The sequence below is a fragment of the Coregonus clupeaformis genome, chromosome 8, assembly GCF_020615455.1.
Source record: "Coregonus clupeaformis isolate EN_2021a chromosome 8, ASM2061545v1, whole genome shotgun sequence".
NCBI lineage: Eukaryota > Metazoa > Chordata > Actinopteri > Salmoniformes > Salmonidae > Coregonus > Coregonus clupeaformis.
In genome coordinates, this window is record NC_059199.1 from 61112459 (window position 1) to 61140366 (window position 27908).

At 43.3% G+C, this 27908-nt stretch overlaps 2 protein-coding genes across 3 annotated transcripts in view; one reads left to right on the forward strand and one right to left on the reverse strand.

The window, feature by feature from the left end:
• Window positions 1–27575, reverse strand: part of LOC121572265 (F-box/LRR-repeat protein 2) — a 35136-nt gene extending 7561 nt beyond the window's left edge. Inside the window, exons 1-5 of one of the 2 annotated variants that reach the window (XM_041884282.2) lie at window positions 26906–27575; window positions 9267–9328; window positions 6821–6875; window positions 3092–3166; window positions 2839–2933 (exon numbers count right to left, since the gene is read on the reverse strand). In XM_041884282.2, the coding sequence (XP_041740216.1) occupies window positions 2839–2933; window positions 3092–3166; window positions 6821–6875; window positions 9267–9328; window positions 26906–26935 (317 nt within the window). In that variant the 5' untranslated portion in view covers window positions 26936–27575. The remainder of the gene's footprint in view (window positions 1–2838; window positions 2934–3091; window positions 3167–6820; window positions 6876–9266; window positions 9329–26905) is intronic. The other variant, XM_041884281.2, reaches the window with a different exon arrangement.
• LOC121572635 (sarcoplasmic reticulum histidine-rich calcium-binding protein-like) overlaps window positions 27016–27908 on the forward strand; it is a 34258-nt gene continuing 33365 nt past the window's right edge. Inside the window, exon 1 of the mRNA XM_045222297.1 lies at window positions 27016–27056. Within this exon, the coding sequence (XP_045078232.1) occupies window positions 27016–27056 (41 nt within the window). The remainder of the gene's footprint in view (window positions 27057–27908) is intronic.

A 27908-nucleotide genomic window follows, 5' to 3' on the forward strand; every position in this document is an offset into this window, starting at 1 on the left:
TCGATACGTATCTAGATGCATGGGCTCCGATACGATACAGGAACGGTACGTTTTAGTTAGAAAATATTTAGGTGTGATTCGGTTTGATTAGAGGAACGAAACGATGCGATTCGAGGCGATATGATTCGACGCACTAACATTTGTTGCAAAACACTTATTTTCCATCCTAAATTAAAATTTGTTGTTGATGGAGATCATGAGCTCGGCCTCTCTGAGCTGACTTCTGTGTGTGTGTGTGTAAATGTACAGTGCCTTCAGAAAGTATTCACACCCCTTGACTTTTTCCACATTTTTGTTGTGTTACAGCCTGAATTTAAAATCGATTAAATTGAGATGTGTCACTGGTCTACACCCCTTCCCAAATTAATAAAAAAAAAATGAAAAGCTGAAATGTCTTGAGTCAATAATAATGCTGAGCGATTAACCAACATTTGTTATTTTTAGTTTTTTAAAACAACGAATTGACCGATGTCTGTTCAATTATTTGAATGTCATTTTGTTCTGTTTTTTTTTTGTGAGCTCAATGCGCACATCACACAGTTTCTCTAGATTTAAATCAGATCCAGCCTGAACTGTGCGATTGTAGTAGGGAATTGTAGTTTCCAAAAGGCCAATATTCTACATAGGTTTAGCACATAAAACTTGGTAATTAACTACAATGACCATAATCCATTGTGCATTTACTTGTCCGGTCGGTGTTTCTCTTTTACGCCTGCTACTGAAGAGAGAAGAACGCGCGACCCTGAGGTGATATAGAGAGCAGCTAGCTGTTGCTTCGCGAGGTATCTGAAAATACATACTACCATCATGGGACTTTTATTCATTGTTTTATTCTGTGTTGTTACAGCGTTCAACCCACATAATGCATTTCATGTTTAAAAAATGTTTTATCGAAACCGAAATCCTTTTATTTTTTAAATAATCTAACCGAAACAGAACCTACCTCAAAATGCACTAATCGCTCAGCACTAGTCAATAAGTATTCAACCCTTTTGTTATTTACATTTTACATTTTACATTTTAGTCAGTTAGCAGACGCTCTTATCCAGAGCAACTTACAGTTAGTGAGTGCATACATTTTCATACTGCAAGCCTAACTAAATTCCGGAGTAAAAATGTCTTAACAAGTCACATAATAAGTTGCATGTACTCACTCTGTGTGCAATAATAGTGTTTAACATGATTTTTGAATGACTACCTCATCTCTGTACCCCACACATACAATTATCTGTAAGGTCGATCAGTTGAGCAGTGAATTTCAAACACAGATTCAACAACAAAGACCAGGGAGGTTTTCCAATGCCTCGCAAAGAAGGGCACCTATTGGTAGATGGGTAAAAAATAAAAAGCAGACATTGAATATCCCTTTTGAGCATGGTGAAGTTAATAATTACACTTTGGATGGTTACACTTTGCCGGAGAGGAAGGAAACCGCTCAGGGATTTCACCATGAGGCCAATGGTGACTTAAAAACAGTTACAGAGTTTAATGGCTAAAACTGATGATGGATCAACAACATTGTAGTTACTCCACTATACTAACCTAAATGACAAAGTGAAAAGAAAGAAGTCTGTACAGAATACAAATATTCCAAAACATGCATCCTGTTTGCAATAAGGCTCTAAAGTAAAACTGCTAAAAAATGTGACAAAGAAAGTAACTATGTCCTGAATACAAAGCATTATGTTTAGGGCAAATCCAACACAACACAAAACTGAGTACCACTCTTCATATTTTCAAGCATGGTGGTGGCTGCATCATGTTATGGGTATGCTTGTCATCTGCAAGGACTAGGGAGTTTTTTAGGATAAAAATAAACAGAATAGAGCTAAGCACAGGCAAAATCCTAGAGGAAAACCTGGTTCAGTCTGCTTTCCAACAGACACTGGGAGACAAATTCACCTTTCAGCAGGACAAACCCCTAAAACACAAGCCCAAATATACAATGGAGTTGCTTCCTGAGTGGCATAATTACAGTTTTGACTTAAATTGGCATAAACATCTATGGCAAGAGTTAAATGGTTGTCTAGCAATGATCAACAACCAATTTGACAGAGCTTGAAGAATAAAAAAAAAGAAAAAGTGCAAATATTTTACAATCCAGGTGTGCAAAGCTCTTAGAGACTTACCCAGAAAGACTCACAGCTGTAATCGCTGCCAAAGGAAATTCTAACATGTATTGACTCAGGGATGTGAATACTTAGGTAAATGAGATATTTCAGTATTTCATTTTCAATAAATTTGCAAAAATATGTTTTCACTTTGTCATTATGGGGTATTGTGTGTATTATGGGGTATTAATCCATTTTGAACTCTGTATGTCTATGGTGTATGTCTATGGTGTATGTACTGATCTGAGCCGTAAGGGAGACTTGGCATCTAGTCAATGTAGCCTGTTTTTTGTCCCCCCACTTTGGTTCTGAAATCACCATCACCCACTAAATAACTTGTCATCTTTGCAGATTAAGTTTTTGGCTAAGTACTATTATGTACTAGGCTACTGATATTCCCTGAGGTTGGTCGGCACGCTAAATGACTTGTAGATCAATGACTGTCAACACAGTTACATGCAGTTTCGACACTGAAGGAGAGGACGCATCAGTTGTCACAAAAGATAAGGTATTTCTGGAAGGTGAATCACCGATTCGTAATGTTTGAATCGATTTTCTGACCGATGCATGCTACATTTGGATCAGTTAGGGGTCCGCAGACCGATGCAGTTGCATCTTAAACATTTGAATCGGGGACCGATGCCTATCGGTGAATCGTTACATCCCTATGAACCACAGTGAGTTGGTTATACTAAGAGTGTAAGAGGCCCTATGGAGAAGGACTCACTTCATGGATGCGTCTCCCACACTGAGACATCCCCTCAAACTCAGCTGCCTTAGGAAGCCTCCACATCGCTTGGAGATGTTCTCCACTACTCTACCCTAGAGAGAGGAGGAGTGGAGAGAATTTTTAACCAGTCTTCATTCATTACACAAACATTACGAGAGAGAGAGACAGAGAGTAGGGAGAGGAGAGAGAGAGAGAGGAGAGAGAGACCTACGAATGTGTATATGTAGGATCACCTCCCCTGACCTCTCACCTCTATGTCTGTCTGGAAGTTGAACAGGTCAATCTTCTGCCAGTTACTACCATCCAAGGCCAGGACATTCCACGCCTGAGAGGAGAGAGAGAGAGAGAGAGAAAGAGAGAGATATGGGGAGAGAGAGGAAGAGAGAGTGTGATGGTGTTATCAGTCATACACCACACAGCAGGGCTGTGTTCAGGAGGCTTAAAATATTTGGCATGGGCCCTCAGATCGTCACAAACTTCTACAGCTGCGCCATTGAGAGCATCTTGACTGGCTGCATCACCGCTTGGTATGGCAACTGCTCGGCATCCGACCGCAAGGCGCTGCAGAGGGCGGTGTCAGAGGAAGGCCCTAAAGACTCCAGCCACCCAAGTTACAGACGGTTCGATCTGCTACCGCATGGCAAGTCTGGAACCAACAGGACCCTGAACAGCTTCTACCCCCAAGCCATAAGACTGCTAAATAGTTAACCAAATAGCTACCTGGACTATATGCATTGACCCTCTTTGCATAAACTCTTTTGACTCATCACATACGCTGCTGTTACTGTTTGTCTATCCTGTTGCCTAGTCACTTTACCCCTACCTATATGTACATATCTACCTCAATTACCTCGTACCCCTGCACATGGACACAGTACTGCTACCCTGTGTACAGTGGGGGAAAAAAGTATTTAGTCAGCCACCAATTGTGCAAGTTCTCCCACTTAAAAAGATGAGAGAGGCCTGTAATTTTCATCATAGGTACACGTCAACTATGACAGACAAATTGAGAAAAATAATCCAGAAAATCACATTGTAGGATTTGTAATGAATTTATTTGCAAATTATGGTGGAAAATAAGTATTTAGTCACCTACAAACAAGCAAGATTTCTGGCTCTCACAGACCTGTAACTTCTTCTTTAAGAGGCTCCTTTGTCCTCCACTCATTACCTGTATTAATGGCACCTGTTTGAACTTGTTATCAGTATAAAAGACACCTGTCCACAACCTCAAACAGTCACACTCCAAACTCCACTATGGCCAAGACCAAAGAGCTGTCAAAGGACACCAGAAACACAATTGTAGACCTGCATCAGGCTGGGAAGACTGAATCTGCAATAGGTAAGCAGATTGGTTTGAAGAAATCAACTGTGGGAGCAATTATTAGGAAATGGAAGACATACAAGACCACTGATAATCTCCCTCGATCTGGGGCTCCACGCAAGATCTCACCCCATGGGGTCAAAATGATCACAAGAACGGTGAGCAAAAATCCCAGAACCACACGGGGGGACCTAGTGAATAACCTGCAGAGAGCTGGGACCAAAGTAACAAAGCCTACCATCAGTAACACACTACGCTGCCAGGGACTCAAATCCTGCAGTGCCAGACGTGTCCCCCTGCTTAAGCCAGTACATGTCCAGGCCCGTCTGAAGTTTGCTAGAGTGCATTTGGATGATCCAGAAGAGGATTGGGAGAATGTCATATGGTCAGATGAAACCAAAATATAACTTTTGGGTAAAAACCCAACTCATCGTGTTTGGAGGACAAAGAATGCTGAGTTGCATCCAAAGAACACCATACCTACTGTGAAGCATGGGGGTGGAAATATCATGCTTTGGGGCTGTTTTTCTGCAAAGGGACCAGGACGACTGATCCGTGTAAAGGAAAGAATGAATGGGGCCATGTATCGTGAGATTTTGAGTGAAAACCTCCTTCCATCAGCAAGGGCATTGAAGATGAAACGTGGCTGGGTCTTTCAGCATGACAATGATCCCAAACACACCGCCCGGGCAACGAAGGAGTGGCTTCGTAAGAAGCATTTCAAGGTCCTGGAGTGGCCTAGCCAGTCTCCAGATCTCAACCCCATAGAAAATCTTTGGAGGGAGTTGAAAGTCTGTGTTGCCCAGCGACAGCCCCAAAACATCACTGCTCTAGAGGAGATCTGCATGGAGGAATGGGCCAAAATACCAGCAACAGTGTGTGAAAACCTTGTGAAGACTTACAGAAAACGTTTGACCTGTGTCATTGCCAACAAAGGGTATATAACAAAGTATTGAGAAACTTTTGTTATTGACCAAATACTTATTTTCCACCATAATTTGCAAATAAATTCATTAAAAATCCTACAATGTGATTTTCTGGATTTGTTTTCTCATTTTGTCTGTCATAGTTGACGTGTACCTATGGTGAAAATTACAGGCCTCTCTCATCTTTTTAAGTGGGAGAACTTGCACAATTGGTGGCTGACTAAATACTTTTTTTCCCCACTGTATATAGCCATGTTATCACCTCATACCCCTGCACATAGACACAGTACTGCTACCCTGTGTATATAGCCATGTTACCACCTCGTACCCCTTCACATTGACTCAGTACTGCTACCCTGTGTATATAGCCATGTTATCACCTCGTACCCCTGCACATTGACTCAGTACTGCTACCCTGTGTATTTGCCATGTTATCACCTCGTACCCCTGCACATAGACACAGTACTGCTACCCTGTGTATATAGCCATGTTATCACCTCGTACCCCTGCACATAGACACAGTACTGCTACCCTGTGTATATAGCCATGTTATCACCTCATACCCCTGCATAGACTCAGTACTGCTACCCTGTGTATATAGCCATGTTATCACCTCGTACCCCTGCATAGACTCAGTACTGCAACCCTGTGTATATAGCCATGTTATCACCTCGTACCCCTGCACATAGACACAGTACTGCTACCCTGTGTATATAGCCATGTTATCACCTCATACCCCTGCATAGACTCAGTACTGCTACCCTGTGTATATAGCCATGTTATCACCTCATACCCCTGCATAGACTCAGTACTGCTACCCTGTGTATATAGCCATGTTATCACCTCGTACCCCTGCACATAGACTCAGTACTGCTACCCTGTGTATATAGCCATGTTATCACCTCGTACCCCTGCACATTGACTCAGTACTGCTACCCTGTGTATATAGCCATGTTATCACCTCGTACCCCTGCACATTGACTCAGTACTGCTACCCTGTGTATATAGCCATGTTATCACCTCGTACCCCTGCACATTGACTGAGTACTGCTACCCTGTGTATATAGCCATGTTATCACCTCATACCCCTGCATATTGACTCAGTACTGCTACCCTGTGTATATAGCCATGTTATCACCTCATACCCCTGCATATTGACTCAGTACTGCTACCCTGTGTATATAGCCATGTTATCACCTCGTACCCCTGCACATGGACACAGTACTGGTACCCTGTGTATAGCCATGTTATCACCTCGTACCCCTGCACATAGACACAGTACTGCTACCCTGTGTATATAGCCATGTTATCACCTCATACCCCTGCATATTGACTCAGTACTGCTACCCTGTGTATATAGCCATGTTATCACCTCGTACCCCTGCACATTGACACAGTACTGCTACCCTGTGTATAGCCATGTTATCACCTCGTACCCCTGCATATTGACTCAGTACTGCTACCCTGTGTATATAGCCATGTTATCGTTATTCGTTGTGTATATATTCCTTGTTGTTATTATTCTCTGCATTGTTGGGAAGGGCCGTAACTAAGCATTTAGTTAGTCTACATCTGTTGTTAAACGAAGCATGTGACGAAAAAGATTTGATTTGATTTCAGTAGGGCGCGTTAAACATGATGAGGAACCTTGACGACTGACTGCTCTACAAATCACACTGAGTAGTTATGATACCAGTCAGTCTGTAATGTCTGTAGGGGTGGGCCTTACCTTGGACACCTGGGCACACCTGCACAATGTGATCACATCCAGATTGGAGAAGATTCTACAGAGAGACAAAGAGCATTCTTATAGTTTTACAAAGAGACTGGCCTGTCAATTTAGCAATAGCATGAGGAATAGGCCAATTGAGTTAGCATGTAGCTATTAGCCAACAGGGTAAGCCAGTGGGTTAGGTCACACACAGACAGTTCCTCCTATTAGTTATCCTTTAATCCCACACAACCTCCCACCCCGACCCTCACACAACCTCCCACCCCGACCCTCACACACCCTCAGGAAACTAGCACTTTCCATTATTCCCTCTCATGGACAGAGACAAAGGCTGTGTGTGTGTGTGTGTGTGTGTGTGGGGTCAGCTAGGGAACGTTGGGGCACATGTCATGTACACACACACACACCTCATTGATCAGTGGTTAATGGAGCTGCTGAACAATCAGCTGAGAGCTGATCGATCGGCTCTCTGACTGGCTGATGGGCGTGGTGGAGGCCATGTTCCGCTTTAATCACACACACACAATCCTGTTTGTGTGTGTGTGTGTGTGTGTGTGTGTGTACAGTGGGGAAAACAAGTATTTAGTCAGCCACCAATTGTGCAAGTTCTCCCACTTAAAAAGATGAGAGAGGCCTGTAATTTTCATCATAGGTACACGTCAACTATGACAGACAAAATGAGAATATTTTTCCAGAAAATCACATTGTAGGATTTTTTATGAATTTATTGGCATATGATGGTGGAAAATAAGTATTTGGTCAATAACAAAAGTTTCTCAATACTTTGTTATATACCCTTTGTTGGCAATGACACAGGTCAAACGTTTTCTGTAAGTCTTCACAAGGTTTTCACACACTGTTGCTGGTATTTTGGCCCATTCCTCCATGCAGATCTCCTCTAGAGCAGTGATGTTTTGGGGCTGTCGCTGGGCAACACAGACTTTCAACTCCCTCCAAAGATTTTCTATGGGGTTGAGATCTGGAGACTGGCTAGGCCACTCCAGGACCGTGAAATGCTTCTTACGAAGCCACTCCTTCGTTGCCCGGGCGGTGTGTTTGGGATCATTGTCATGCTGAAAGACCCAGCCACGTTTCATCTTCAATGCCCTTGCTGATGGAAGGAGGTTTTCACTCAAAATCTCACGATACATGGCCCCATTCATTCTTTCCTTTACACGGATCAGTCGTCCTGGTCCCTTTGCAGAAAAACAGCCCCAAAGCATGATGTTTCCAACCCCATGCTTCACAGTAGGTATGGTGTTCTTTGGATGCAACTCAGCATTCTTTGTCCTCCAAACATGACGAGTTGAGTTTTTACCAAAAAGTTATATTTTGGTTTCATCTGACCATATGACATTCTCCCAATCCTCTTCTGGATCATCCAAATGCACTTCAGACGGGCCTGGACATGTACTGGCTTAAGCAGGGGGACACGTCTCGCACTGCAGGATTTGAGTCCCTGGTGGCGTAGTGTGTTACTGATGGTTGGCTTTGTTACTTTGGTCCCAGCTCTCTGCAGGTCATTCACTAGGTCCCCCCGTGTGGTTCTGGGATTTTTGCTCACCGTTCTTGTGATCATTTTGACCCCATGGGGTGAGATCTTGCGTGGAGCCCCAGATCGAGGGAGATTATCAGTGGTCTTGTATGTCTTCCATTTCCTAATAATTGCTCCCACAGTTGATTTCTTCAAACCAAGCTGCTTACCTATTGCAGATTCAGTCTTCCCAGCCTGGTGCAGGTCTACAATTTTGTTTTTGGTGTCCTTTGACAGCTCTTTGGTCTTGGCCATTGTGAAGTTTGGAGTGTGACTGTTTGAGGTTGTGGACAGGTGTATTTTATACTGATAACAAGTTCAAACAGGTGCCATTAATACAGGTAACGAGTGGAGGACAGAGGAGCCTCTTAAAGAAGAAGTTACAGGTCTGTGAGAGCCAGAAATCTTGCTTGTTTGTAGGTGACCAAATACTTATTTTCCACCATAATTTGCAAATAAATTCATTAAAAATCCTACAATGGGATTTTCTGGATTTTTTTTCCTCAATTTGTCTGTCATAGTTGACGTGTACCTATGATGAAAATTACAGGCCTCTCTCATCTTTTTAAGTGGGAGAACTTGCACAATTGGTGGCTGACTAAATACTTTTTTTCCCCACTGTATATAGTACAGTGCCTTCAGAAAATATTCATACCCCTTTGACTTATTCCACATTTTGTTGTATTACAGCCTGAATTCAAAATGAATTATATAGATTTGTTTTCCCCTCACCCATCTACACACAATGCCCCCAAAAGGTGACACACACACACACCTAACCACTCAAGGTTAACAGTCTGCTAAGTGAGGCCAGCCATGTCCTTTTTTAATAAATTAACCTCACACTTTAAGCCCTGAGGCGAGCGCTTGCCCCAGGGCTTAAAGTGTGTGTGTGTGTGTGTAACTAACCTGAGCAGCAGCTCTTTGGGAAGCTTCTTGTTAATGGGAGCTTCATCACTGTTGGAGAACACCTGGAGAGAGAATCAACATCCATATCAGAGCCACTGTCACCATCGTAACAAGCACCCAATAGAACACACACACGCACGCGTACCCACAGGCCTGCACATTCACAAAACACAGACAGACACACAGGAGAGCTACAGAGAGCCCGCTGAGAGACCAAAGATTGATTTAGGAATGTTACAGCTACCTCAGTGACATCAACAGCCCCTAGCAACACAATAGAACACTGTTACCGAGATAGAAGGGGAACGAGAGAGGAAGAAGTAGAGAAGGAAAGCTAGTGAGAGGGAGTAGCCTAATTTACTGGTGAAGACTCAGAAGAGAGGAACATTATAGATTTTATTGGGATCCACGTTACATTAGCCGACGGCAATAGCGACAGCTAGTCTTCCTGGGGTCCGACACGTAACCAAAAAGATATTACAGACAAAAATACTTTAAGATGTATATACTTTTAAAAACATTAACATAGACATTACAACTAGGTCAGATAGGGGAGAGGCGTTGTGTTGCATTATTTGTTTTTTATTTTGCGGTTTGAGTAATTTGAGATGGGAGTTCCATGTCATCATGGCTCTGTATAATAATGTCCGTTGCCTTGAATTCGTTCTAGATTTGCGGACTGTGAAGAGATCCCTGGTGGCATGTCTGGTGGGGTAAGTACAGTCGTGGTCAAACGTTTTGAGAATGACACAAATATGAATTTTCACAAAGTCTGCTGCCTCAGTTTTTCTGATGGCAATCTGCATATACTCCAGAATTAATTGCAAAGTCCCTCTTTGCCATGAAAATGAACTTAATCCCAAAAACACATTTCCACTGCATTTCAGCCCTGCCACAAAAGGACCAGCTGACATCATGTCAGTGATTCTCTCGTTAACGCAGGTGAGAGTGTTGACGAGGACAAGGCTGGAGATCACTCTGTCATGCTGATTGAGTTAGAATAACAGACTGGAAGCTTTAAAAAGGAGGGTGGTGCTTGAAATCATTGTTCTTCCTCTGTTAACCATGGTTACCTGCAAGGAAACACGTGCCGTCATCATTGCTTTGCACAAAAAGGGCTTCACTGGCAAGGATATTGCTGCTATTAAGATTGCACCTAAATCAACCATTTATCGGATCATCAAGAACTTCAAGGAGAGAGGTTCAATTGTTGTGAAGAAGGCTTCAGGGCGCCCAAGAAAGTCCAGCAAGCGCCAGGACCGTCTCGTAAAGTTGATTCAGCTGCGGGATCTGGGCACCACCAGTGCAGAGCTTGCTCAGGAATGGCAGCAGGCAGTTGTGAGTGCATCTGCACGCACAGTGAGTCAAAATCTTTTGGAGGATGGCCTGGTGTCAAGAAGGGCAGCGAGGAAGCCACTTCTCTCCAGGAAAAACATCAGGGACAGACTGATATTTTTTTGGGCATCCGGAAAACACCGGAGGTGAGCGCTACCATCAGTCCTGTGTCATGCCAACAGTAAAGCATCCTGAGACCATTCATGTGTGGGGTTGCTTCTCAGCCAAGGGAGAGGGCTCACTCACAATTTTGCCTAAAGAACACAGCCATGAATAAAGAATGGTACCAACACATCCTCCGAGAGAAACTTCTCCCAACGATCCAAGAACAGTTTGGTGACGAACAATGCCTTTTCCAGTATGATGGAGCACCTTGCCATAAGGCAAAAGTGATAACTAGGTGGCCTGGGGAACAAAACATCGAAAATGTGGGTCCATGGCCAGGAAACTCCCCAGATCTTATTCCCATTCCCATTTTTGACCACGACTGTATGTCTGTCAGAGTTGTATGTATGTTGATTATTCGGACAATTTGGAAAATTTAAACAATATTTCTCACATAAACATGAATTTATGCAGTTCATCTCTCGTCAACCCTCAACCAGGAAAGACAGGCATGCATGTTGTTGATGTTAGTTCTGTATGTGCAGTTAAGGGCAAGGCGTGCTGCTCTGTTTTGAGAGAGCTGCAGCTTTGCTAGGTCTTTCTTTGCTGCACTTAACCATATCCTCTAGTCTAGTCCATATTACCGGACAGTAATCAAGATGGGACAAGACCAGAGCCTGAATAACTAGTACAGTTGATTTGTATCAAAAACGCAGAATATATTTTTTATAAAACAACCCCTCACCATTTTCACATTTTTTAAAAATGTATTTAACCCATCCTCTTCGGAGGACACTTTTTTTTTTTTTTTTTTACAGCTTTTCTTCTACATATACACTACCGTTCAAAAGTTTGGGGTCACTTAGAAATGTCCTTGTTTTCAAAAGAAAAGCAATTTTTTTGTCCATTAAAATAACATGAAATTGATCAGAAATACATTGTAGACATTGTTAATGTTGTAAATGGCTATTGTAGCTGGAAGCGGCTGATTTTTTATGGAATATCTACATAGGCATACAGAGGTCCATTACCAGCAACCATCAGTCCTGTGTTCCAATGGCACGTTGTGTTTGCTAATCCAAGTTGATCATTTTAAAAAGGCTAATTGATAATTTGAAAACCCTTTTGCAATTATGTTAGCACAGCTGAAAACTGTTGTGCTGATTAAAGAAGCAATAAAACTGGCCTTCTTGAGACTAGTTGAGTATCTGGAGCATCAGCAATTGTGGGTTCGATTACAGGCTCAAAATGGCCAGAAACAAATAACTTTCTTCTGAAACTCGTCAGTCTATTCTTGTTCTGAGAAATGAAGGCTATTCCATGCGAGAAATTACCAAGAAACTGAAGATGTCGTACAACGCTGTGTACTACTCCCTTCACAGAACAGCGCAAACTGTCTAACCAAAATAGAAAGAGGAGTGGGAGGCCCCAGTGCACAACTGAGCAAGAGGACAAATACATTAGTGTCTAGCTTGAGAAAAAGGCACCTCACAGGTCCTCAACTGGCAGCTTCATTAAATAGTACCCGCAAAACACCAGTCTCAACGTCAACAGTGAGAGGCGACTCCGGGATGCTGACCTTCTAGGCAGAGTTGCAAAGAAAAAGCCATATCTCAGACTGGCCAATAAAAAGAAAAGATTAAGATGGGCAGTCTGAAATATGGCTTTTTCTATGATGATTTTTCTATATTTTTTTATGAGGCGCCCACTAGACGAAAATTCTGCTTCTCTGCTCGGAGCCTTATGAAAGTGGGGTACAGGGCACATCGTCTCTCCACTATTTCATTGGGAAATTGTTCATTAATAGAGAACGGGGTGTTCTTCAGGTCCCTACCCTGTTGTAACAAGACAACCTTCATTTTATAGTGAGTTAGCGTAGCTACGATCGGACGGGGCCTTCCCACCGCTCTGCCACCCGAAAACAGTGAGCCCTTTGAAAATCAATCGTATCCACCTGTTCGTCCGTCATCTTGAGATTACATTTCATGAACACCTTGACTTTTTCCTGCGTTTTCGCCTCTTCACTGTTGTCGTTGAGACTGGTGTTTTGCGGGTATTATTTAATGAAGCTGCCAGTTGAGGACCTGTGAGGTGTTTTCATTTTCATCCTCCTTTATTTCCAATATTCTTCATACTTCTGCACTTTAGATCAAGTAATTCGGCTTTCATTGTTTTATTATCATACTGTAGCCTCTCTGTAGTGTCTTCTAGGGAGTCCACGGTAGTTTTCTATCTTATTTTCCGCTCGTATTTCTTCCGTCATTTTATTACTCTAATCCATTCCTGTTTTTAAGGCCTCAACCTCCCCCAGTAGCCCAGGCAATAGATGCAGCTGTTTTATTATTATTATTATTAAATTCATTAAAAATCCTACAATGTGATTTTCTGGATTTTTTTTCCTCAATTTGTCTGTCATAGTTGACGTGTACCTATGATGAAAATTACAGGCCTCTCTCATCTTTTTAAGTGGGAGAACTTGCACAATTGGTGGCTGACTAAATACTTTTTTCCCCCCACTGTATGCAGCTGTTTTAACTGCTCGCTCATGGCTGTAAGCAACGCTATATCTTCTGCAGACATAGTTATTAAAAACGTCCCCCTCCAATGTTACATTTGGAATTTTTAGACAGCGGCTTCCCTTCAGATTCGCTCGCAGAGCTCGAGGAAAGGTATTCTCTTGTTCGCTTTGATGTATCAGATTCTTTTTCGAGCATATCAAATTGCTGATCAATAAATAGTTCAAGGTTCTCTATATTATCTAGAATGTTTGTTTAGCAGTTATCAGCTAATCCTCAATTTTTATGATTAATTCATGGGACAAACTGTGCCTACCACGCTGCAACCTGCCACGTCAATCAATCACCTGGTCTTCACAACAACTTTGTCAATATGACTTGACCATGATAATTGACCATCCAATGTTATACCTAGGAGTTTAGCTAACCTCAACTTGCTCAATGGTCACACCCTTTATACAGAACTCCAGTTGATGTTTAGGTCTTAGAGAATGTTTTGAACCAATTACAATGCTTTTAGTTTTAGATGTATTTAAGACCAGTTTATTATTAAATCACCAATTCCGATACTGACTCTAACTCCTTATTTAGAATTTCAGTGAGCTCACTGGCTTTGGGTGCTGACATGTAGAGTGTGGAATCATCCGCATACATAGTCATTCTAGCTTCGTGTAAGACCAGCGGCAAATCATTAGTAAAAATAGAGAAGAGTAACGGCCCAAGGCAACTGCCCTGAAGGACACCGCACTGTACATATCTGATGTTACAGAAGCTTCCACTGAAGAACACTCTTTGGGTTCTATTGGTTAAATAGGCTTAACTCTCCAGCCAGGTGATGTAAAGCCATAGCAAGTGAGTTTATTTAATAACAATGTATGATCAATAACATCAAAGGCTGCACTGCAATCTAACAATACAGCTCCATCTATCATGTTATTATCCATTTATTTTAACCAATCATCTGTCATCTGAGTCAGTGCAGTACAAGTTGAGTGCCCTTCTTTATATGCATGCTGAACGTGAGTAGTTAACTTGTTCTTTAAAAAATAGCATTGTATTTGGTCAAACACAATTCTCTCCATCAGTTTACTAAGAACAGGCAGCAAACTGATTGGGTGGCTGTTAGAGCCAGCAAAGGGTGCTTTACTATTGTTAGGCAGTGGAATTACTTTAGCTTCCTTCCACGCCTGTGGAACATACACACTCCTTTAGGCTTTGGTTAACGACATGGCAAATATGGGTGGCAATACAGTCTGCTACCATTTTCAATAGCTTCCCATCAAGGTTGTCTATACCTGGTGGCTTATCATTATGATGGATAACAATAGTTTTTCCACCTCTCCCACACTAACTTGGCCAAATTCAAAACAGCAATCCTTTCATTATCATTGGATGTTCAATGTTGTAATTTCTCTTCTGATTTTCTATTTTATTTAGTGAAAGTCATTGAAATTATTGGCAATATCGAAAGGTTTTGTTATAAATGACCCATCAGTTTCAATGAACGATGGAGATTAATTGGAGTTTCTGCTCATGATATAATTTAAGATACTCCAAAGTATTTTTCCATTGTGTTCTTTTTGTTTAGTCAGTCACAAAATGTCTCAATTTACAGTATGTCAACCAATCATCTTAGCAGCCTGACTTGTTTGCCATCTCTTTTGCATCATTTCTTTTAACCATACCATTTTTCCATTTCATTCCAGAGGGCTCTACAATTCAATGCATGCATGCATGCTTGTCAAAAATTTGCATTAATATTTCTACAAATACTTCCAGTGCTGCATCTGGATTCACTTCCTCATACACATCAGACCAACACACATTTTTCAAATCTTCAACAAGAGTCCTGAGGAAAAACATTTAGTATGATCTCTTATAAAATTACTTTAGGCCCAACCTTTGGCACGTCGGCTTTCCTTGTTGTTGCCACAATGTTATGGTCACTCACTACAGCCAATGGGAACTAATATTGCTTTGGAGCAAAGCTCCGCAGCATTAGTGAAGATATGATCAATACAAATCCAACACTAGTTGGTTGAGTGATAACCTGGGTCGTATTACAGACATTAGTCACAGTTAGAAGCTTCCCCTTGAGAGGAGTGCTAGTTGCTAACCAGTCAATGTTCAGGTCACCCAGAAAATAGACCTCTCTCTTATCACACACACACACACATATACACACACACACACTGTCAAGCATTTCACACACATTATTTAGATACTAACTGTTAGCACTTGGTTGCTTATAGCAACACCCCAAAATGACACACAACACTCCAACAACATTTGACATGAGATCCTCTCGAAGCATTACAGGTATATGGCTCTGAATATATATAACACCTCCCCCATAGGCATTCCTGTCTCTTCTGTATATGTTATATCCTTATATTGCTACTGCTGTATCAAATGAATTATCTAAGTGAGTCTCAGAAATGGCTAATATGAATGTTATATGATGTTAGCAAGTTATTGATTTCATTAACCTTATTTCTAAGGCTACATATATTAATATGGGCTATTTTCAGTCCTTTCCTGGGTAGCTCATCAGAGATAGACATAATATGGAAAATAACAAACAAAGAGAAAAAAAACCATTCAGCAGTCCATCAACCAGTTGGTGTGTGTGTGTGTGCTGCAGGGTTGAAGCTTCCAGGCTTTTGGGAAGGAGGATGGACAATGAGCTTGTCATAGCAGATGTAAGCAACATCCCCACGTGCTCTGGCAGCTTTCATGGCTGGGATAAGTTCTTTCCTCTTCTGGCACACAGCTTCAGGATAGTCCTCGTTGAGGAAGATATACTGTACGTTCCTCTCAAGTTCTTGGCTCTGTCCAGAACAGATACCTTGTCCTTGAACCTCAGGAACTTGACCACTATCGGCCTGGGCCTGTCACCTGGGCCGGTGATGGGTTTTCCAGTCCTGTGGGTGCGCTCCACCTCAATCTTCCTTCAGTCCAGCTTCAGTTTCTCCTAAATAATTTCTCACTTCGTCCTCAGACTCCGTCCAGGTCTCTCCACAACAATGTTGTTCCGCCTTGATTGTCCCTCGAGATAATCAGATTTATCCGTCATTGTTATCATGGATTCAACTACAGAACTGATGTCCTCTCTCAATGACTTACCGATTGCTGTCATCTTGCTGTTCTTTTTAATTAAACTCATCGAGCTGACCCTGGGTGAACTGCAAACTGTTCTTCAGGTCCTGGACTTCTCTGGTCAGATCGTCCATTCTTTTATTAGTTGGCTCCACCGGTTATTTGGACACAACACTTGAAGCTATTTTCTTGTTGTTGTAACAACTGCTTGTAGAAGTATTTTTGTTCGTTTAAAAAAGGTCCTTCACCTGTGATCGAGAGCAGAGTATGTGAGCGGAGCAGAGCGTGCCCAATTTGACTGGAGCACGGAGCGGGTTTCCCCAAAGGCTGGAGTATCGGCCTACTTTCCCCCTCCAATTCCACTCAAGTACCTCTCCATTAGCGCTCACTTCACGAGCTTAGGGCATGCCCGGCCCAGCATGCATTTGTAGGCTACTTGTGTGCTGCTATAGCCCCTTGCTTTAGCTACGGTCATGGAGTTCGTTAAATATTTTAAATCAAGAAACTGAAAACACACCGGTGCAAAATCAAGGTGGCTCACAACGATGAGGACCAAGAGCAAGAGAGGGAGTGTGGTGATGTAGTGTCCACAACTAAATAATAATTGTGGAGCCTGAAAAGACACGTATCCCGAAAGCATGATGGTGTACTACGTGCACATGCTAACAGAAAGGAACGAGGTGGGTAGCTAGCTAAGTGTGTTATTGTAGCAAAGTATTTATACACCAAAAATCAAATCTCTTAAAAGTTTTGTTCATTTTCGTTCTATTATCTATACAATAGGCTATCATTGATTCTGGCCCAATAGTCCTGACATATTACCTCTTTCAAGGAACTTTCTGTTTTGATAGGGTTATTTTGTCAAAAAACCTTTAGGCCAGGGCTCTCCAACCCTGTCCCTGGAGAGCTACAGTCCTGTAGGTTTTCGCTCCAACCCTAATCTAGCACACCTGATTCTAATAATTAGCTGGTTGATAAGATGAATCAGGTTAGTAACACCTGGGGTTGGAGCGAAAACCTACAGGAGGGTAGCTCTCCAGGAACAGGATTGGACACCCCTGCTTTAGGTCTAAATATAGAAAGATTTTTAAAAAATACACATTTAGTTTCATGATCTAGACCTGTTTATTATTCATATTAGAATAATTGAAAAGGCCATCAATTCATGTTTTGTGGAGCTCATATGACAATTAAATTAATTTCAATGTATTTTCGTGCCGATTTAGGCCTATATTAAAAACATAGGCTACGTCTGGCTAGGCCTACACTACCAGTCAACAGTTTGGACACACCTACTCATTCAGCTGGTTGAGAGAATGCCAAGAGTGTACAAAGCTGTCATCAAGGCAAAGGGTGGCTATTTGAAGAATCTCAAATATAAAATATATTTTGATTTGTTTAACACTTTTATGGTTAGTACATGATTCCATATTTGTTATCTAATAGTTGATGTCTTTAATATTATTCTACAATGTAAGAAATAGTAAAAAAAAATGTCCAAACTTTTGACTGGTACTGTATATCCGTGACTTTCTGTCTAGGCTTGCTTTGGTGCTAATTTAAGGTAGGCTAATTAAGCTTTACATTTGTATTTATAGAGAAGGAGACGCAGCAGCAACGAACTTTGCAGGAGAAAGACACATTCAAAGATTACTTTTCTGCACGTAAAGTCCCGGCAGTGTCGCGGGAGAGAAAGAGGCAATTGATGAGGCTTTCTTTAAAATAGTTTACTTGGGACTATGAGCACCTAACTAAATGGAGAACGAGAAGGAATTTGGTAATTTGCCGTAAAATATAAAAAAGGCCACACGGTGTTGTTGAGCTGCGAGCACATACAAGGACACCACACAGCAGAGGCCATTCACCAGAAATATGAAAGTGTCCTTAGAAACTGGAACATGCAGCGACAGGTGATACGAGTAGTGAAAATGGGAAATCCACCGTGATGGCAACACACACCGCAACCCTCTCTGTACACACACACACACACACACACACGTGTCCGCTTTACGGGGTGGCAAAGCCGGGCATGGAACCCCAAGATAGAATTTGTGCCCCCCATAAACATAAATGGTATATGAATTACCATGCCCGGTTTTGCCAATGTAGCACCGCTGGGCCTGCCGGTAGCGCAGACCAGAACAGAGGCTATATTCCCGTTCTGCGCTCATGATCTGAGGAGCTGGGAGGGAGGAAGTAATATTGTAATATTTAGTAGTTAAAATCCAAAAATGCATTCTGATTGGGCACCTAGCCATGCAATGTCATAAGGTACCGCTTTCATTACCTTGTTTATATAAAAAAACTTGTTGAAGCTATAGTTTTGGCAAGTCGGTTAGGACATCTACTTTGTGCATGACACAAGTAATTTTTCCAACAATTGTTTACAGACAGATTATTTCACTGTATCACAATTCCAGTGGGTCAGAAGTTTACATTATGTGCCTTTAAACAGCTTGGAAAATTCCAGAAATTGATGTCATGGCTTTAGAAGCTCCTGATAGGCTAATTGACATCATTTGAGTCAATTGGAGGTGTACCTGTGGATGTATTTCAAGGCCTACCTTCACACTCAGTGCCTCTTTGCTTGACATCATGGGAAAATCAAAAGAAATCAGCCAAGACCTCAGAAAAAAATTTGTAGACCTCCACAAGTCTGGTTCATCCTTGGGAGCAATTTCCAAACGCCTGAAGGTACCACATTCATCTGTACAAACAATAGTACGCAAGTATAAACACCATGGGAGCACGCAGTCGTCATACCGCTCAGGAAGGAGACGTGTTCTGTCTCCTAGAGATGAACGTACTTTGGTGCGAAAAGTGCAAATCAATCCCAGAAAAACAGCAAAGGACCTTGTGAAGATGCTGGAGGAAACAGGTACAAAAGTATCTATATCCACAATAAAACAAGTCCTATATCGACATAAGCTGAAAGGCCGCTCAGCAAGGAAGAAGCCACTGCTCTAAAACAGCCAGACTACGGTTTACAACTGCACATGGGGACAAAGATCGTACTTTTTGGAGAAATATCCTCTGGTCTGATGAAACAAAAATAGAACTGTTTGGCCATAATGACCATCATTATGTTTGGAGGAAAAAGTGGGTTGCTTGCAAGCTGAAGAACACCATCCCAACCGTGAAGCACGGGGGTGGCAGCGTCATGCTGTGCGGGTACTTTTCTGCAGGAGGGACTGGTGCACTTCACAAAATAGATGGCACCATGAGGAAGGAAAATTATGTGGATATATTGAAGCAACATTTCAAGACATCATAATAATAATAATATAATAAGCCATTTAGCAGACACTTTTATCCAAAGCCACTTACAGTCATGTGTGCATACATTTTTACGTATGGGTGGTCCCGGGGATCGAACCCACTACCCTGGCGTTACAAGCGCCATGCTCTACCAATTGAGCTACAGAGGACCACATCAGTCAGGAAGTTAAAGCTTGGTCGCAAATGGGTCTTCCAAATGGACAATGACCCCAAGCATACTTCCAAAGTTGTGGCAAAATGGCTTAAGGACAACAAAGTCAAGGTATTGGAATGGCAATCACAAAGCCCTGACCTCAATCCTATAGAAAATGTGTGGGCAGAACTGAAAAAGCATGTGCGAGCAAGGAGGCCTACAAACCTGACTCAGTTACACCAGCTCTGTCAGGAGGAATGAGCCTAAATTCACCCAACTTATTGTGGGAAGCTTGTGGAAGGCTACCCGAAACGTTTTGACCCAAGTTAAACAATTTAAAGGCAATGCTACCAAATACTAATTGAGTGTATGTAAACTTATGACCCACTGGGAATGTGAATAATTGCTGAAATAAATCACTCTACTATTATTCTGATATTTCACATTCTTAAAATAAAGTGGTGATCCTAACTGACCTAACACAGGGAATTTTTACTAGGATTAAATGTCAGGAATTGTGAAAAACAGAGTTTAAATGTATTGCTAAGGTGTATGTAAACTTCCGACTTCAACTGTATATACAGGGGGCACCGGTACCGAGTCAATGTGCGGGGGTACAGGTTAGTCGAGGTAATTTGTACATGTAGGTAGGGGTAAAGTGACTATGCATAGATAATAAACAGCGAGTAGCAGCAGTGTAAAAACAAAGGGGGGGTCAATGTAAATAGTCCGGGTGGCCATTTTATTAATTGTTCAGCAGTCTTATAGCTTGGGGGTAGAAGCTGTTAAGAGCCTTTAGGACCTAGACTTGGCGCTCCGGTACCGCTTGCCGTGCGGTAACAGAGAGAACAGTCTATGACTTGGGTGACTGGAGTCTGACGATTTTTTGGGCCTTCCTCTGACACCGCCTAGTATATACACTACCAGTCAAAGGTTTGGACACACCTACTCATTCAAGGGTTTTTCTTTATTTCTAGTATTTTCTACATTGTAGAATACTAGTGAAGACATCAAAACTATGAAATAACACATATCAAAATGCACCCCCACACCATAACACCTACTCCTCCATGCTTTACGGTGGGAACTACACATGCAGAGATCATCCGTTCACCCACACCGCGTCTCACAAAGCCACGGTGTTGGTGAAGCTGTCAAGGCAAAGGGTGGCTTATTTGAAGAATCTGTTGAACACTTTTTTGGTTATGACATAATTCCATTTATGTTATTTCATAGTTTTGATGTCTTCACTATTATTCTACAATGTAGAAAATAGTAAAAATAATGAAAAAACCTTGAATGAGTAGGTGTGTCCAAACTTTTGACTGGTACTGTAGGTCCTGGATGGCAGGAAGCTTGGCTCCAGTGATGTATTGGGCCGTACGCACTACCCTTTGTAGCGCCTTATGGTCGGATGCCGAGCAGTTGCCATTCCAGGCGGTGATGCAACCGGTCAGGATGCTCTCGGTGGTGCAGCTGTAGAACTTTGAGGATCTGGGGACCCATGCCAAATCTTTTCAGTCTCCTGAGAGGGAAAAGGTGTTGTCGTGCCTTCTTCACGACTGTCTTGGTGTGTTTGGACCATGATAGTTTGTTGGTGATGTGGACACCAAGGAACTTGATACTCTCGACCCGCTCCACTACAGCCCCATCGATGTTAATGGGGGCCTGTTCGGCCCTCCTTTTCCTGTAGTCCACGATCATCTCCTTTGTTTTGTTCACATTGAGAGAGAGGTTGCTGTCCTGGCACCACACTGCCAGGTCTCTGACCTCCTCCCTATAGGCTGTCTAATCGTTGTCGGTGATCAGACCTACCACTGTTGTGTCGTCAGCAAACGTAATGGTGTTGGAGTCGTGCTTGGCCACGCAGTCATGGCAGAACAGGGAGTACAGAAGGGGACTAAGCATGCACCCCTGAGGGGCCCGGTGTTGAGGATCAGTGTGGCAGATGTGTTGTTGCCTACCCTTACCACCTGGGGGCGGCCCATCAGGAAGTCCAAGATCCAGTTGCAGAGGGATGTGTTTAGACCCAGGTTCCTTAGCTTAATGATGAGCTTTGTGGGCATTATGGTGTTGAACACTGGGCTGTAGTCAATGAACAGCATTCTCACATAGGTGTTCCTTTTGGCCAGGTGGGAAAGGGCAGTGTGGAGTGCGATTGAGATTGCGTCATCTGTGGATCTGTTGGGGCAGTATGCGAATTGGAGTGGGTCTATGGTTTCCGGGATGATGGTGTTGAAGTGAGCTATGACCAGCCTTTCAAAGCACTTCATGGCTACTGATGTGAGTGCTATGGGGCGGTAGTCATTTAGGCAGGTTACCTTCGCATTCTTGGGCACAGGGACTATGGTGGTCCGCTTGAAAAATGCAGGTATTACAGACTCGGTCAGGGTGAGGTTGAAAATGTCAGTTTAGACACTTGCCATTTGGTCCGTGCATGCTCTGAGTACACGCCCTGGTAATCCATCTAGCCCCGCGGCCTTGTGAATGTTGACCTGTTTAAAAGGTCTTGCTCACATCGGCTACAGAGAGCGTGATCACACAGTCGTCCGGAACAGCTGGTGCTCTCATGCATGCTTCAGTGTTGCTTGCCTCGAAGCGAGCATAAAAGGCATTTAGCTCATCTGGTAGGCTCGCGTCACTGGGCAGCTCGCGCCTGGGTTTCCCTTTGTAGTCCGTAATTGCAAGCCCTGCCACATACGACGAGCGTCAGAGCCGGTGTAGTAGGATTCAATCTTAGTCCTGTATTGACGCTTTGCCTGTTTGATGGTTCGTCTGAGGGCATAGCAGGATTTCTTATAAGCGTCCGGATTAGTGTCCCGCTCCTTGAAAGCGGCAGCTCTTGCCTTTAGCTCGGTACGGATGTTGCCTGTAATCCAATGTTTCTGGTTGGGATATGTACGTACGGTCACTGTGGGGACGACGTTGTCGATGCACTTATTGATGAAGCCGGTGACTGAGGTGGTATACTTGATGAATCCCGGAACATATTCCAGTCTGTGCTAGCAAAACAGTCCTGTAGCTTCTGGATGAGCATTTTCTTGTTTGCTTATGGCCTTATACAGCTCGTTGAGTGTGGTCTTAGTGCCAGCGTCGGTTTGTGGTGGTAAATAGACGGCTACGAAAAATATAGATGAAAACTTGGTAGATAGTGGGTCTACAGCTTATCATGAGGTTCTCTACCTCAGGCGAACAATACTTCTAGACTACCTTAATATTAGACATTGCGCACCAGCTGTTATTGACAGATAGACACACACCCCCACCCCTCATTTTACCGGACATAGCTGTTCTGTCCTGCCGATGCACAGAAAATCAGCCAACTGTATATTATCCATGTCGTGGTTCAGCCACGACTCTGTGAAACATAAGATATTACAGTTTTTAATGTCCCGTTGGTAGGATAGTCTCGACCGTAGATCATCGAGTTTGTTTCCAGTGATTGCACGTTGGCCAATAGAACCGATGGTAGTGGCGATTTACTCACTCGCCTACGAATCCTCAAGGCACCCCGACCTTCTCTCTCTGTATCTCCACCTTTTCTTCACACGAATGACAGGGATTTGGGCCTGGTCTCCGGGAAGCAGTATATCCTTCGCGTCGGACTCATGAAAGAAAAAAATATTTGTCCAGTTCGAGGTGAGTAATCGCTGTTCTGATGTCCAGAAGCTCTTTTCGGTTATAAGAGACGGTAGCAGCAACTTTATGTACAAAATAAGTTAAAAACTATGCGAAAAAACTAACAAAATAGCACAGTTGGTTAGGAGCCCGTAAAACGGCAGCCATCCCCTCCGGTGCCATAACCTATTTTGGTGGTCCTCAGTTTTTGGATCCCAGGGCGGGATCGAGAGAGAAAAAGGTTGCTAACTTTTGCAGCTAGTTACGTTAAGTGTTGGTAGTGGCGCACTGAATAATTACAGCTAGTTGGCTAAGCTTTGATCAGCATCTGAAAATGGCTGGGCACTGCCAAGAGCAAAAACACTGAGGACCACCATGTAGAGACCGATGCTGAGCTTACGAGCAGCCTGCTAGCCTGACCACCGAGGTTGAGAAGCCTAGCAGCAAATGCAATACCCGGCAATCCCAAACGCCGCCTTCTGACCAACAAGATGGAGAAGAGCCAGGGCCTAGCACCAGCAGCATGAGGGTAACATCACAACAAGCACCTGCACCTCCGTTACCCCAGCCACTAGCACCTGACGACCTCGGTGATGAGGAGCCAGCGCAGGTTTGACTTGACACTTACCCCAGCCACATTTTCAGTGGGAGAAAAGCGGGCCTTTTGTAGCGCCTGGTTCAAGGTTTGCTTTTGGTTGTGGTTTGGCACGCCATGTCATCTGAGGAGGCGATAGAGGACTTGTTCAATGTGTGTAGCTCTCTGTACAGTGACTATAAACTCACGGTGGCTGCACAGTACACTTGGGAGAAACTGAAAATACTTATTGATCAGAGATGGACTGGCCACCTTGCCAGTCATTTTGAAATCAAGTGACAACATCACAGAAATGCTTGGTGAAATCAAATCTACTTGCGCATATGGCACATATGTGATACTTGAGACCACAGGCTTATTGAAAGCAGTGACAGAGAGCAGACCTTTCAGTTTATCACTAACATGACTCACACAATCCTGGGGCTCCTCGACCCTCCTAACAAGTTACTGCAGTCAGAAGCTACTGATCTGCACAATCGGTGTCAAACTTGTACGTAGAAAAACTGCGATGTGATGCTGAATTCAAAAAGCTTTGGGAGGCATGCCAGGGAGGGAGGGCACGAAGCCCACCAGCTCCAAGCAAACGACAGAGACTCATGGGTAAAACTCTTGTATGTGGTTGAAAGCACAGTGGGTCAGCATGGTGATGGAGGTGACAGGGGGTGCAGCCTAAACAACTGGTTTTTAGCACTTTGGATGCCGAGCTGAGGGAAACGTCATCACGATTTAGCAACAGAAATAGTCAACCGGTGGAAGCTCTGTCTTCTAAATGGAACGCCGTAACCTTTAAGGCCCTGGATGCCTTGGCAGAATGATTCATTCATTGGTTTTCCGTCATGTAAGCCTGGTTGTTCGGCAGATTGTTTTATGTAATGTATAGTTACTTTAGGTCTTTGCTTTTTACTTCAATGCATGTTAGATTTATCTGTGATTTTTTTATGTCACTGCTTGCTTTTGGTGTATAATTGCTATTTTTATTTATTTTATTTTACCTTTATTTAACTAGGCAAGTCAGTTAAGAACAAATTCTTATTTACAATGACGGCCTACAACCGGCCAAACCCGGACGACGCTAAGCCAATTGTGCACCGCCCTATGGGACTCCCAATCACGGCCGGTTGTGATACAGCCTGGAATCGAACCAGAGTCTGTAGTGACGCCTCAAGCACTGAGATGCAGTGCCTTAGACCGCTGCGCCACTCTATTTATTGATAGATAAACAGTTTTGCTTTATTTGACGGGTACAGGGACAATGACCCATGTAGTCTGTCGGCTGTCCACTTCGGTGCTGCTGAAATTGGCAGTGCATCATCCTTTCATCGCGCTGACTGGCGGTCCTGAATCGATGGTTACGCTGTGTGCTGTTTTAATGAGCGCGTCTTAGGCTACCAATCTTCGTGGGGCTTCTCTTCAACATCGCGTGCTTTCTTGTGTACAAAATGACAGTTGTGTATAAGGCTGCATTTCAGATAGGCCTACATTTTTGTAATTTTTGTATGTCGCAGTAGTTTAGGACCAATACCGTGTCTAGCCTACTGAAATAAGTAGGCAAACGTTCACTCTGTTATCATTCATTTGCATCGCTCACAGTAGTTGTGTGATAGGCTACTGTAAAAGTGATGTCAATACTCTGAAAACACCACAGCCAACTTTTTCGACCACTCCCTGCTCTCTTGCTATAGCGTGCGTGTGTGTGTGTGTGTCTCTCTCTCTCTGAATGGGTATTTACTCTTATTCACGGCAGACAAACTGTCATGTAGGAAATTTCACATCAGCTATGAATACGCACTTAGTTTGATTTTGTTAGCTTTTCTGAAACTCTCCCACTGAAAATATTGCGCACCTGGAGAAGTGGTGGCTTGGCTTACTGTAGGTTACGCTCATCGCACACTGTCACAAATTCTACAGAAATGTAGCCTATAGTTCTAAGTATTGAAGTTTAAGCTATGAATCCTGTAAGAATATTTGACAGCTCAGTGGTTGCTCATCCTGTCAGCTGATCTGTGCGTGTTGGTAAGCCTAAATTATGTATAGATGCACTTGTATGTCGTAGTGGGGCACATACCTTTCTGTTATTATATTAAACAGATACGTTTTTGTACATTTGAACAGCAGTAGGACCAATCTACCTTGTTTTATAGGGCTCCAAAGCTCTACTAGTTGTGCCCCCGGATTCATCCTGAAAGCCGGGCCTGACACACACACACACACACACACATACACCCACAAACACACACACATATAATTCTGCAGAGAAGAGCCTCCCATACGAGGGTCAAGTGCTGTCACATCAACCCCAGATGTTTAATGAGGAATCACACACACACACACACACACACACACAGCAAGATAACCATTACAGACCACATGCTACCCTACCTAATGTGTTCAGTAGGGCACAATCCCTATTATGTAGAACAGACATAGCCTACCTTTGTTAAGTGAGGAATCATGTTAGCTCTATTTATGACATTTCTATCTGCAAAGGTCTGTATGTTGTATGGTCCCAGCCTCATGTTGTTTGCTTACCCGGGCATAGTAGTTCTGACTGCAATCACTACCAGAGAACTATAATGAATGTAGCTGAGTAAACAATGATTGGCTTGTGTGAACAGCTATCCCAGTTCCCAGTTCTGTCCCTCGCCCCAGTCCTTCGCCCTGTCCTTAAGGCACCAGCCCCTAGCCATGTTCCCAACGCCAGCCCTATCAATCGCACCAGACCCAACTACCACCCAACCCCAGCGCTCCTGTCCAGCAGACTGAGATCGGTGTTGCCGCAGTCAGATGGTGCAGTCTGCCTGGACAATAACAGGATTTCGGATTACCCATACCAACAAAGACCCAGCTCCCTCCAACAGTTCACGGTCCGACACGCGCACGCACAAACACCCTATGGAAAACCTACTACCGTTCATATCCGTTTACATACATACTCCTGTCCCGTTTCTGCAGCTCTTACCTCGAACCTTCCCTTGGTGATGCCGTTCATATCTGCGGAGGGTGTTACCGCACACAACACTTATGGGGCTAGCGTTGGGTTTAGCGAATACCGTATTGTTTTTGTCGCCTATGTCGTTCGGAGGGCTGCTGGTCGGAGGAGCCTGTGCTGGGTGCTCTCCCCTGCCGGCGACAGGGCTCCTTTCTCCGGGGTGGCTGTTTAGTCCGGGGCGGCCTGGAAGAGCATTAACCTAGTCTTTGAGCCCGACGGCTCTCCAATCCGTCTCATCACACTGCCAGCTACCGAAATAACAATAATAACATGGACGCGCTCCTGGTGACCTCACATCCGCCTCTCAGACAGCTCACAGCGCTAATCTGCTGGCCTCAATATCCCTCCCTCCTGCTCGAGCGGTTTGAAACGTCAAACATTTTGAAAAACATTATCCAAAAATATTTTATCAGTTATTTCTGTTATTCTAGTAGTTGTTGCCTACGGTGGACAGGGAAGGGGAGGGCTGTGGCGGTGACGTCATTTCTGCGGGAAAAGCACGCGTGTCCGATTTGTTTTGATAGCGAGTTTGCATAGGAGTTCGAATTGGAGATGTTCAGCCACGCGACACCGAAATAGCTCACGGTCCGTTAACGGCCAGGTATATCACCGAACTGTCACAGGGGCACTGGCCGGTTCTGAATCCGAAAAACACTGACTGGTATAAAGGAACCCCAGAATCTATCACCAAGAGTTTGCTGTTGATTAGAGATAGACCACTCCATCATTATTTTCGTCTACAATCTCTTTTACACAAAAACACACATTCGAGTTAATTCCATGTCTTTTTATACATGTTATGCGTTCATCTCACAATAGGTACATGCATAGCAGGCCTAATCTATTTAATCGAATGAAACGTGATGAGGTATACAACAATGCGATGATTATAATAGCTATACCAAACGGTTGAAGACGGATGTAAGAGGGAGTTGAATATCTCTTACAAATGCACTAAACTGAGTTATCTGCG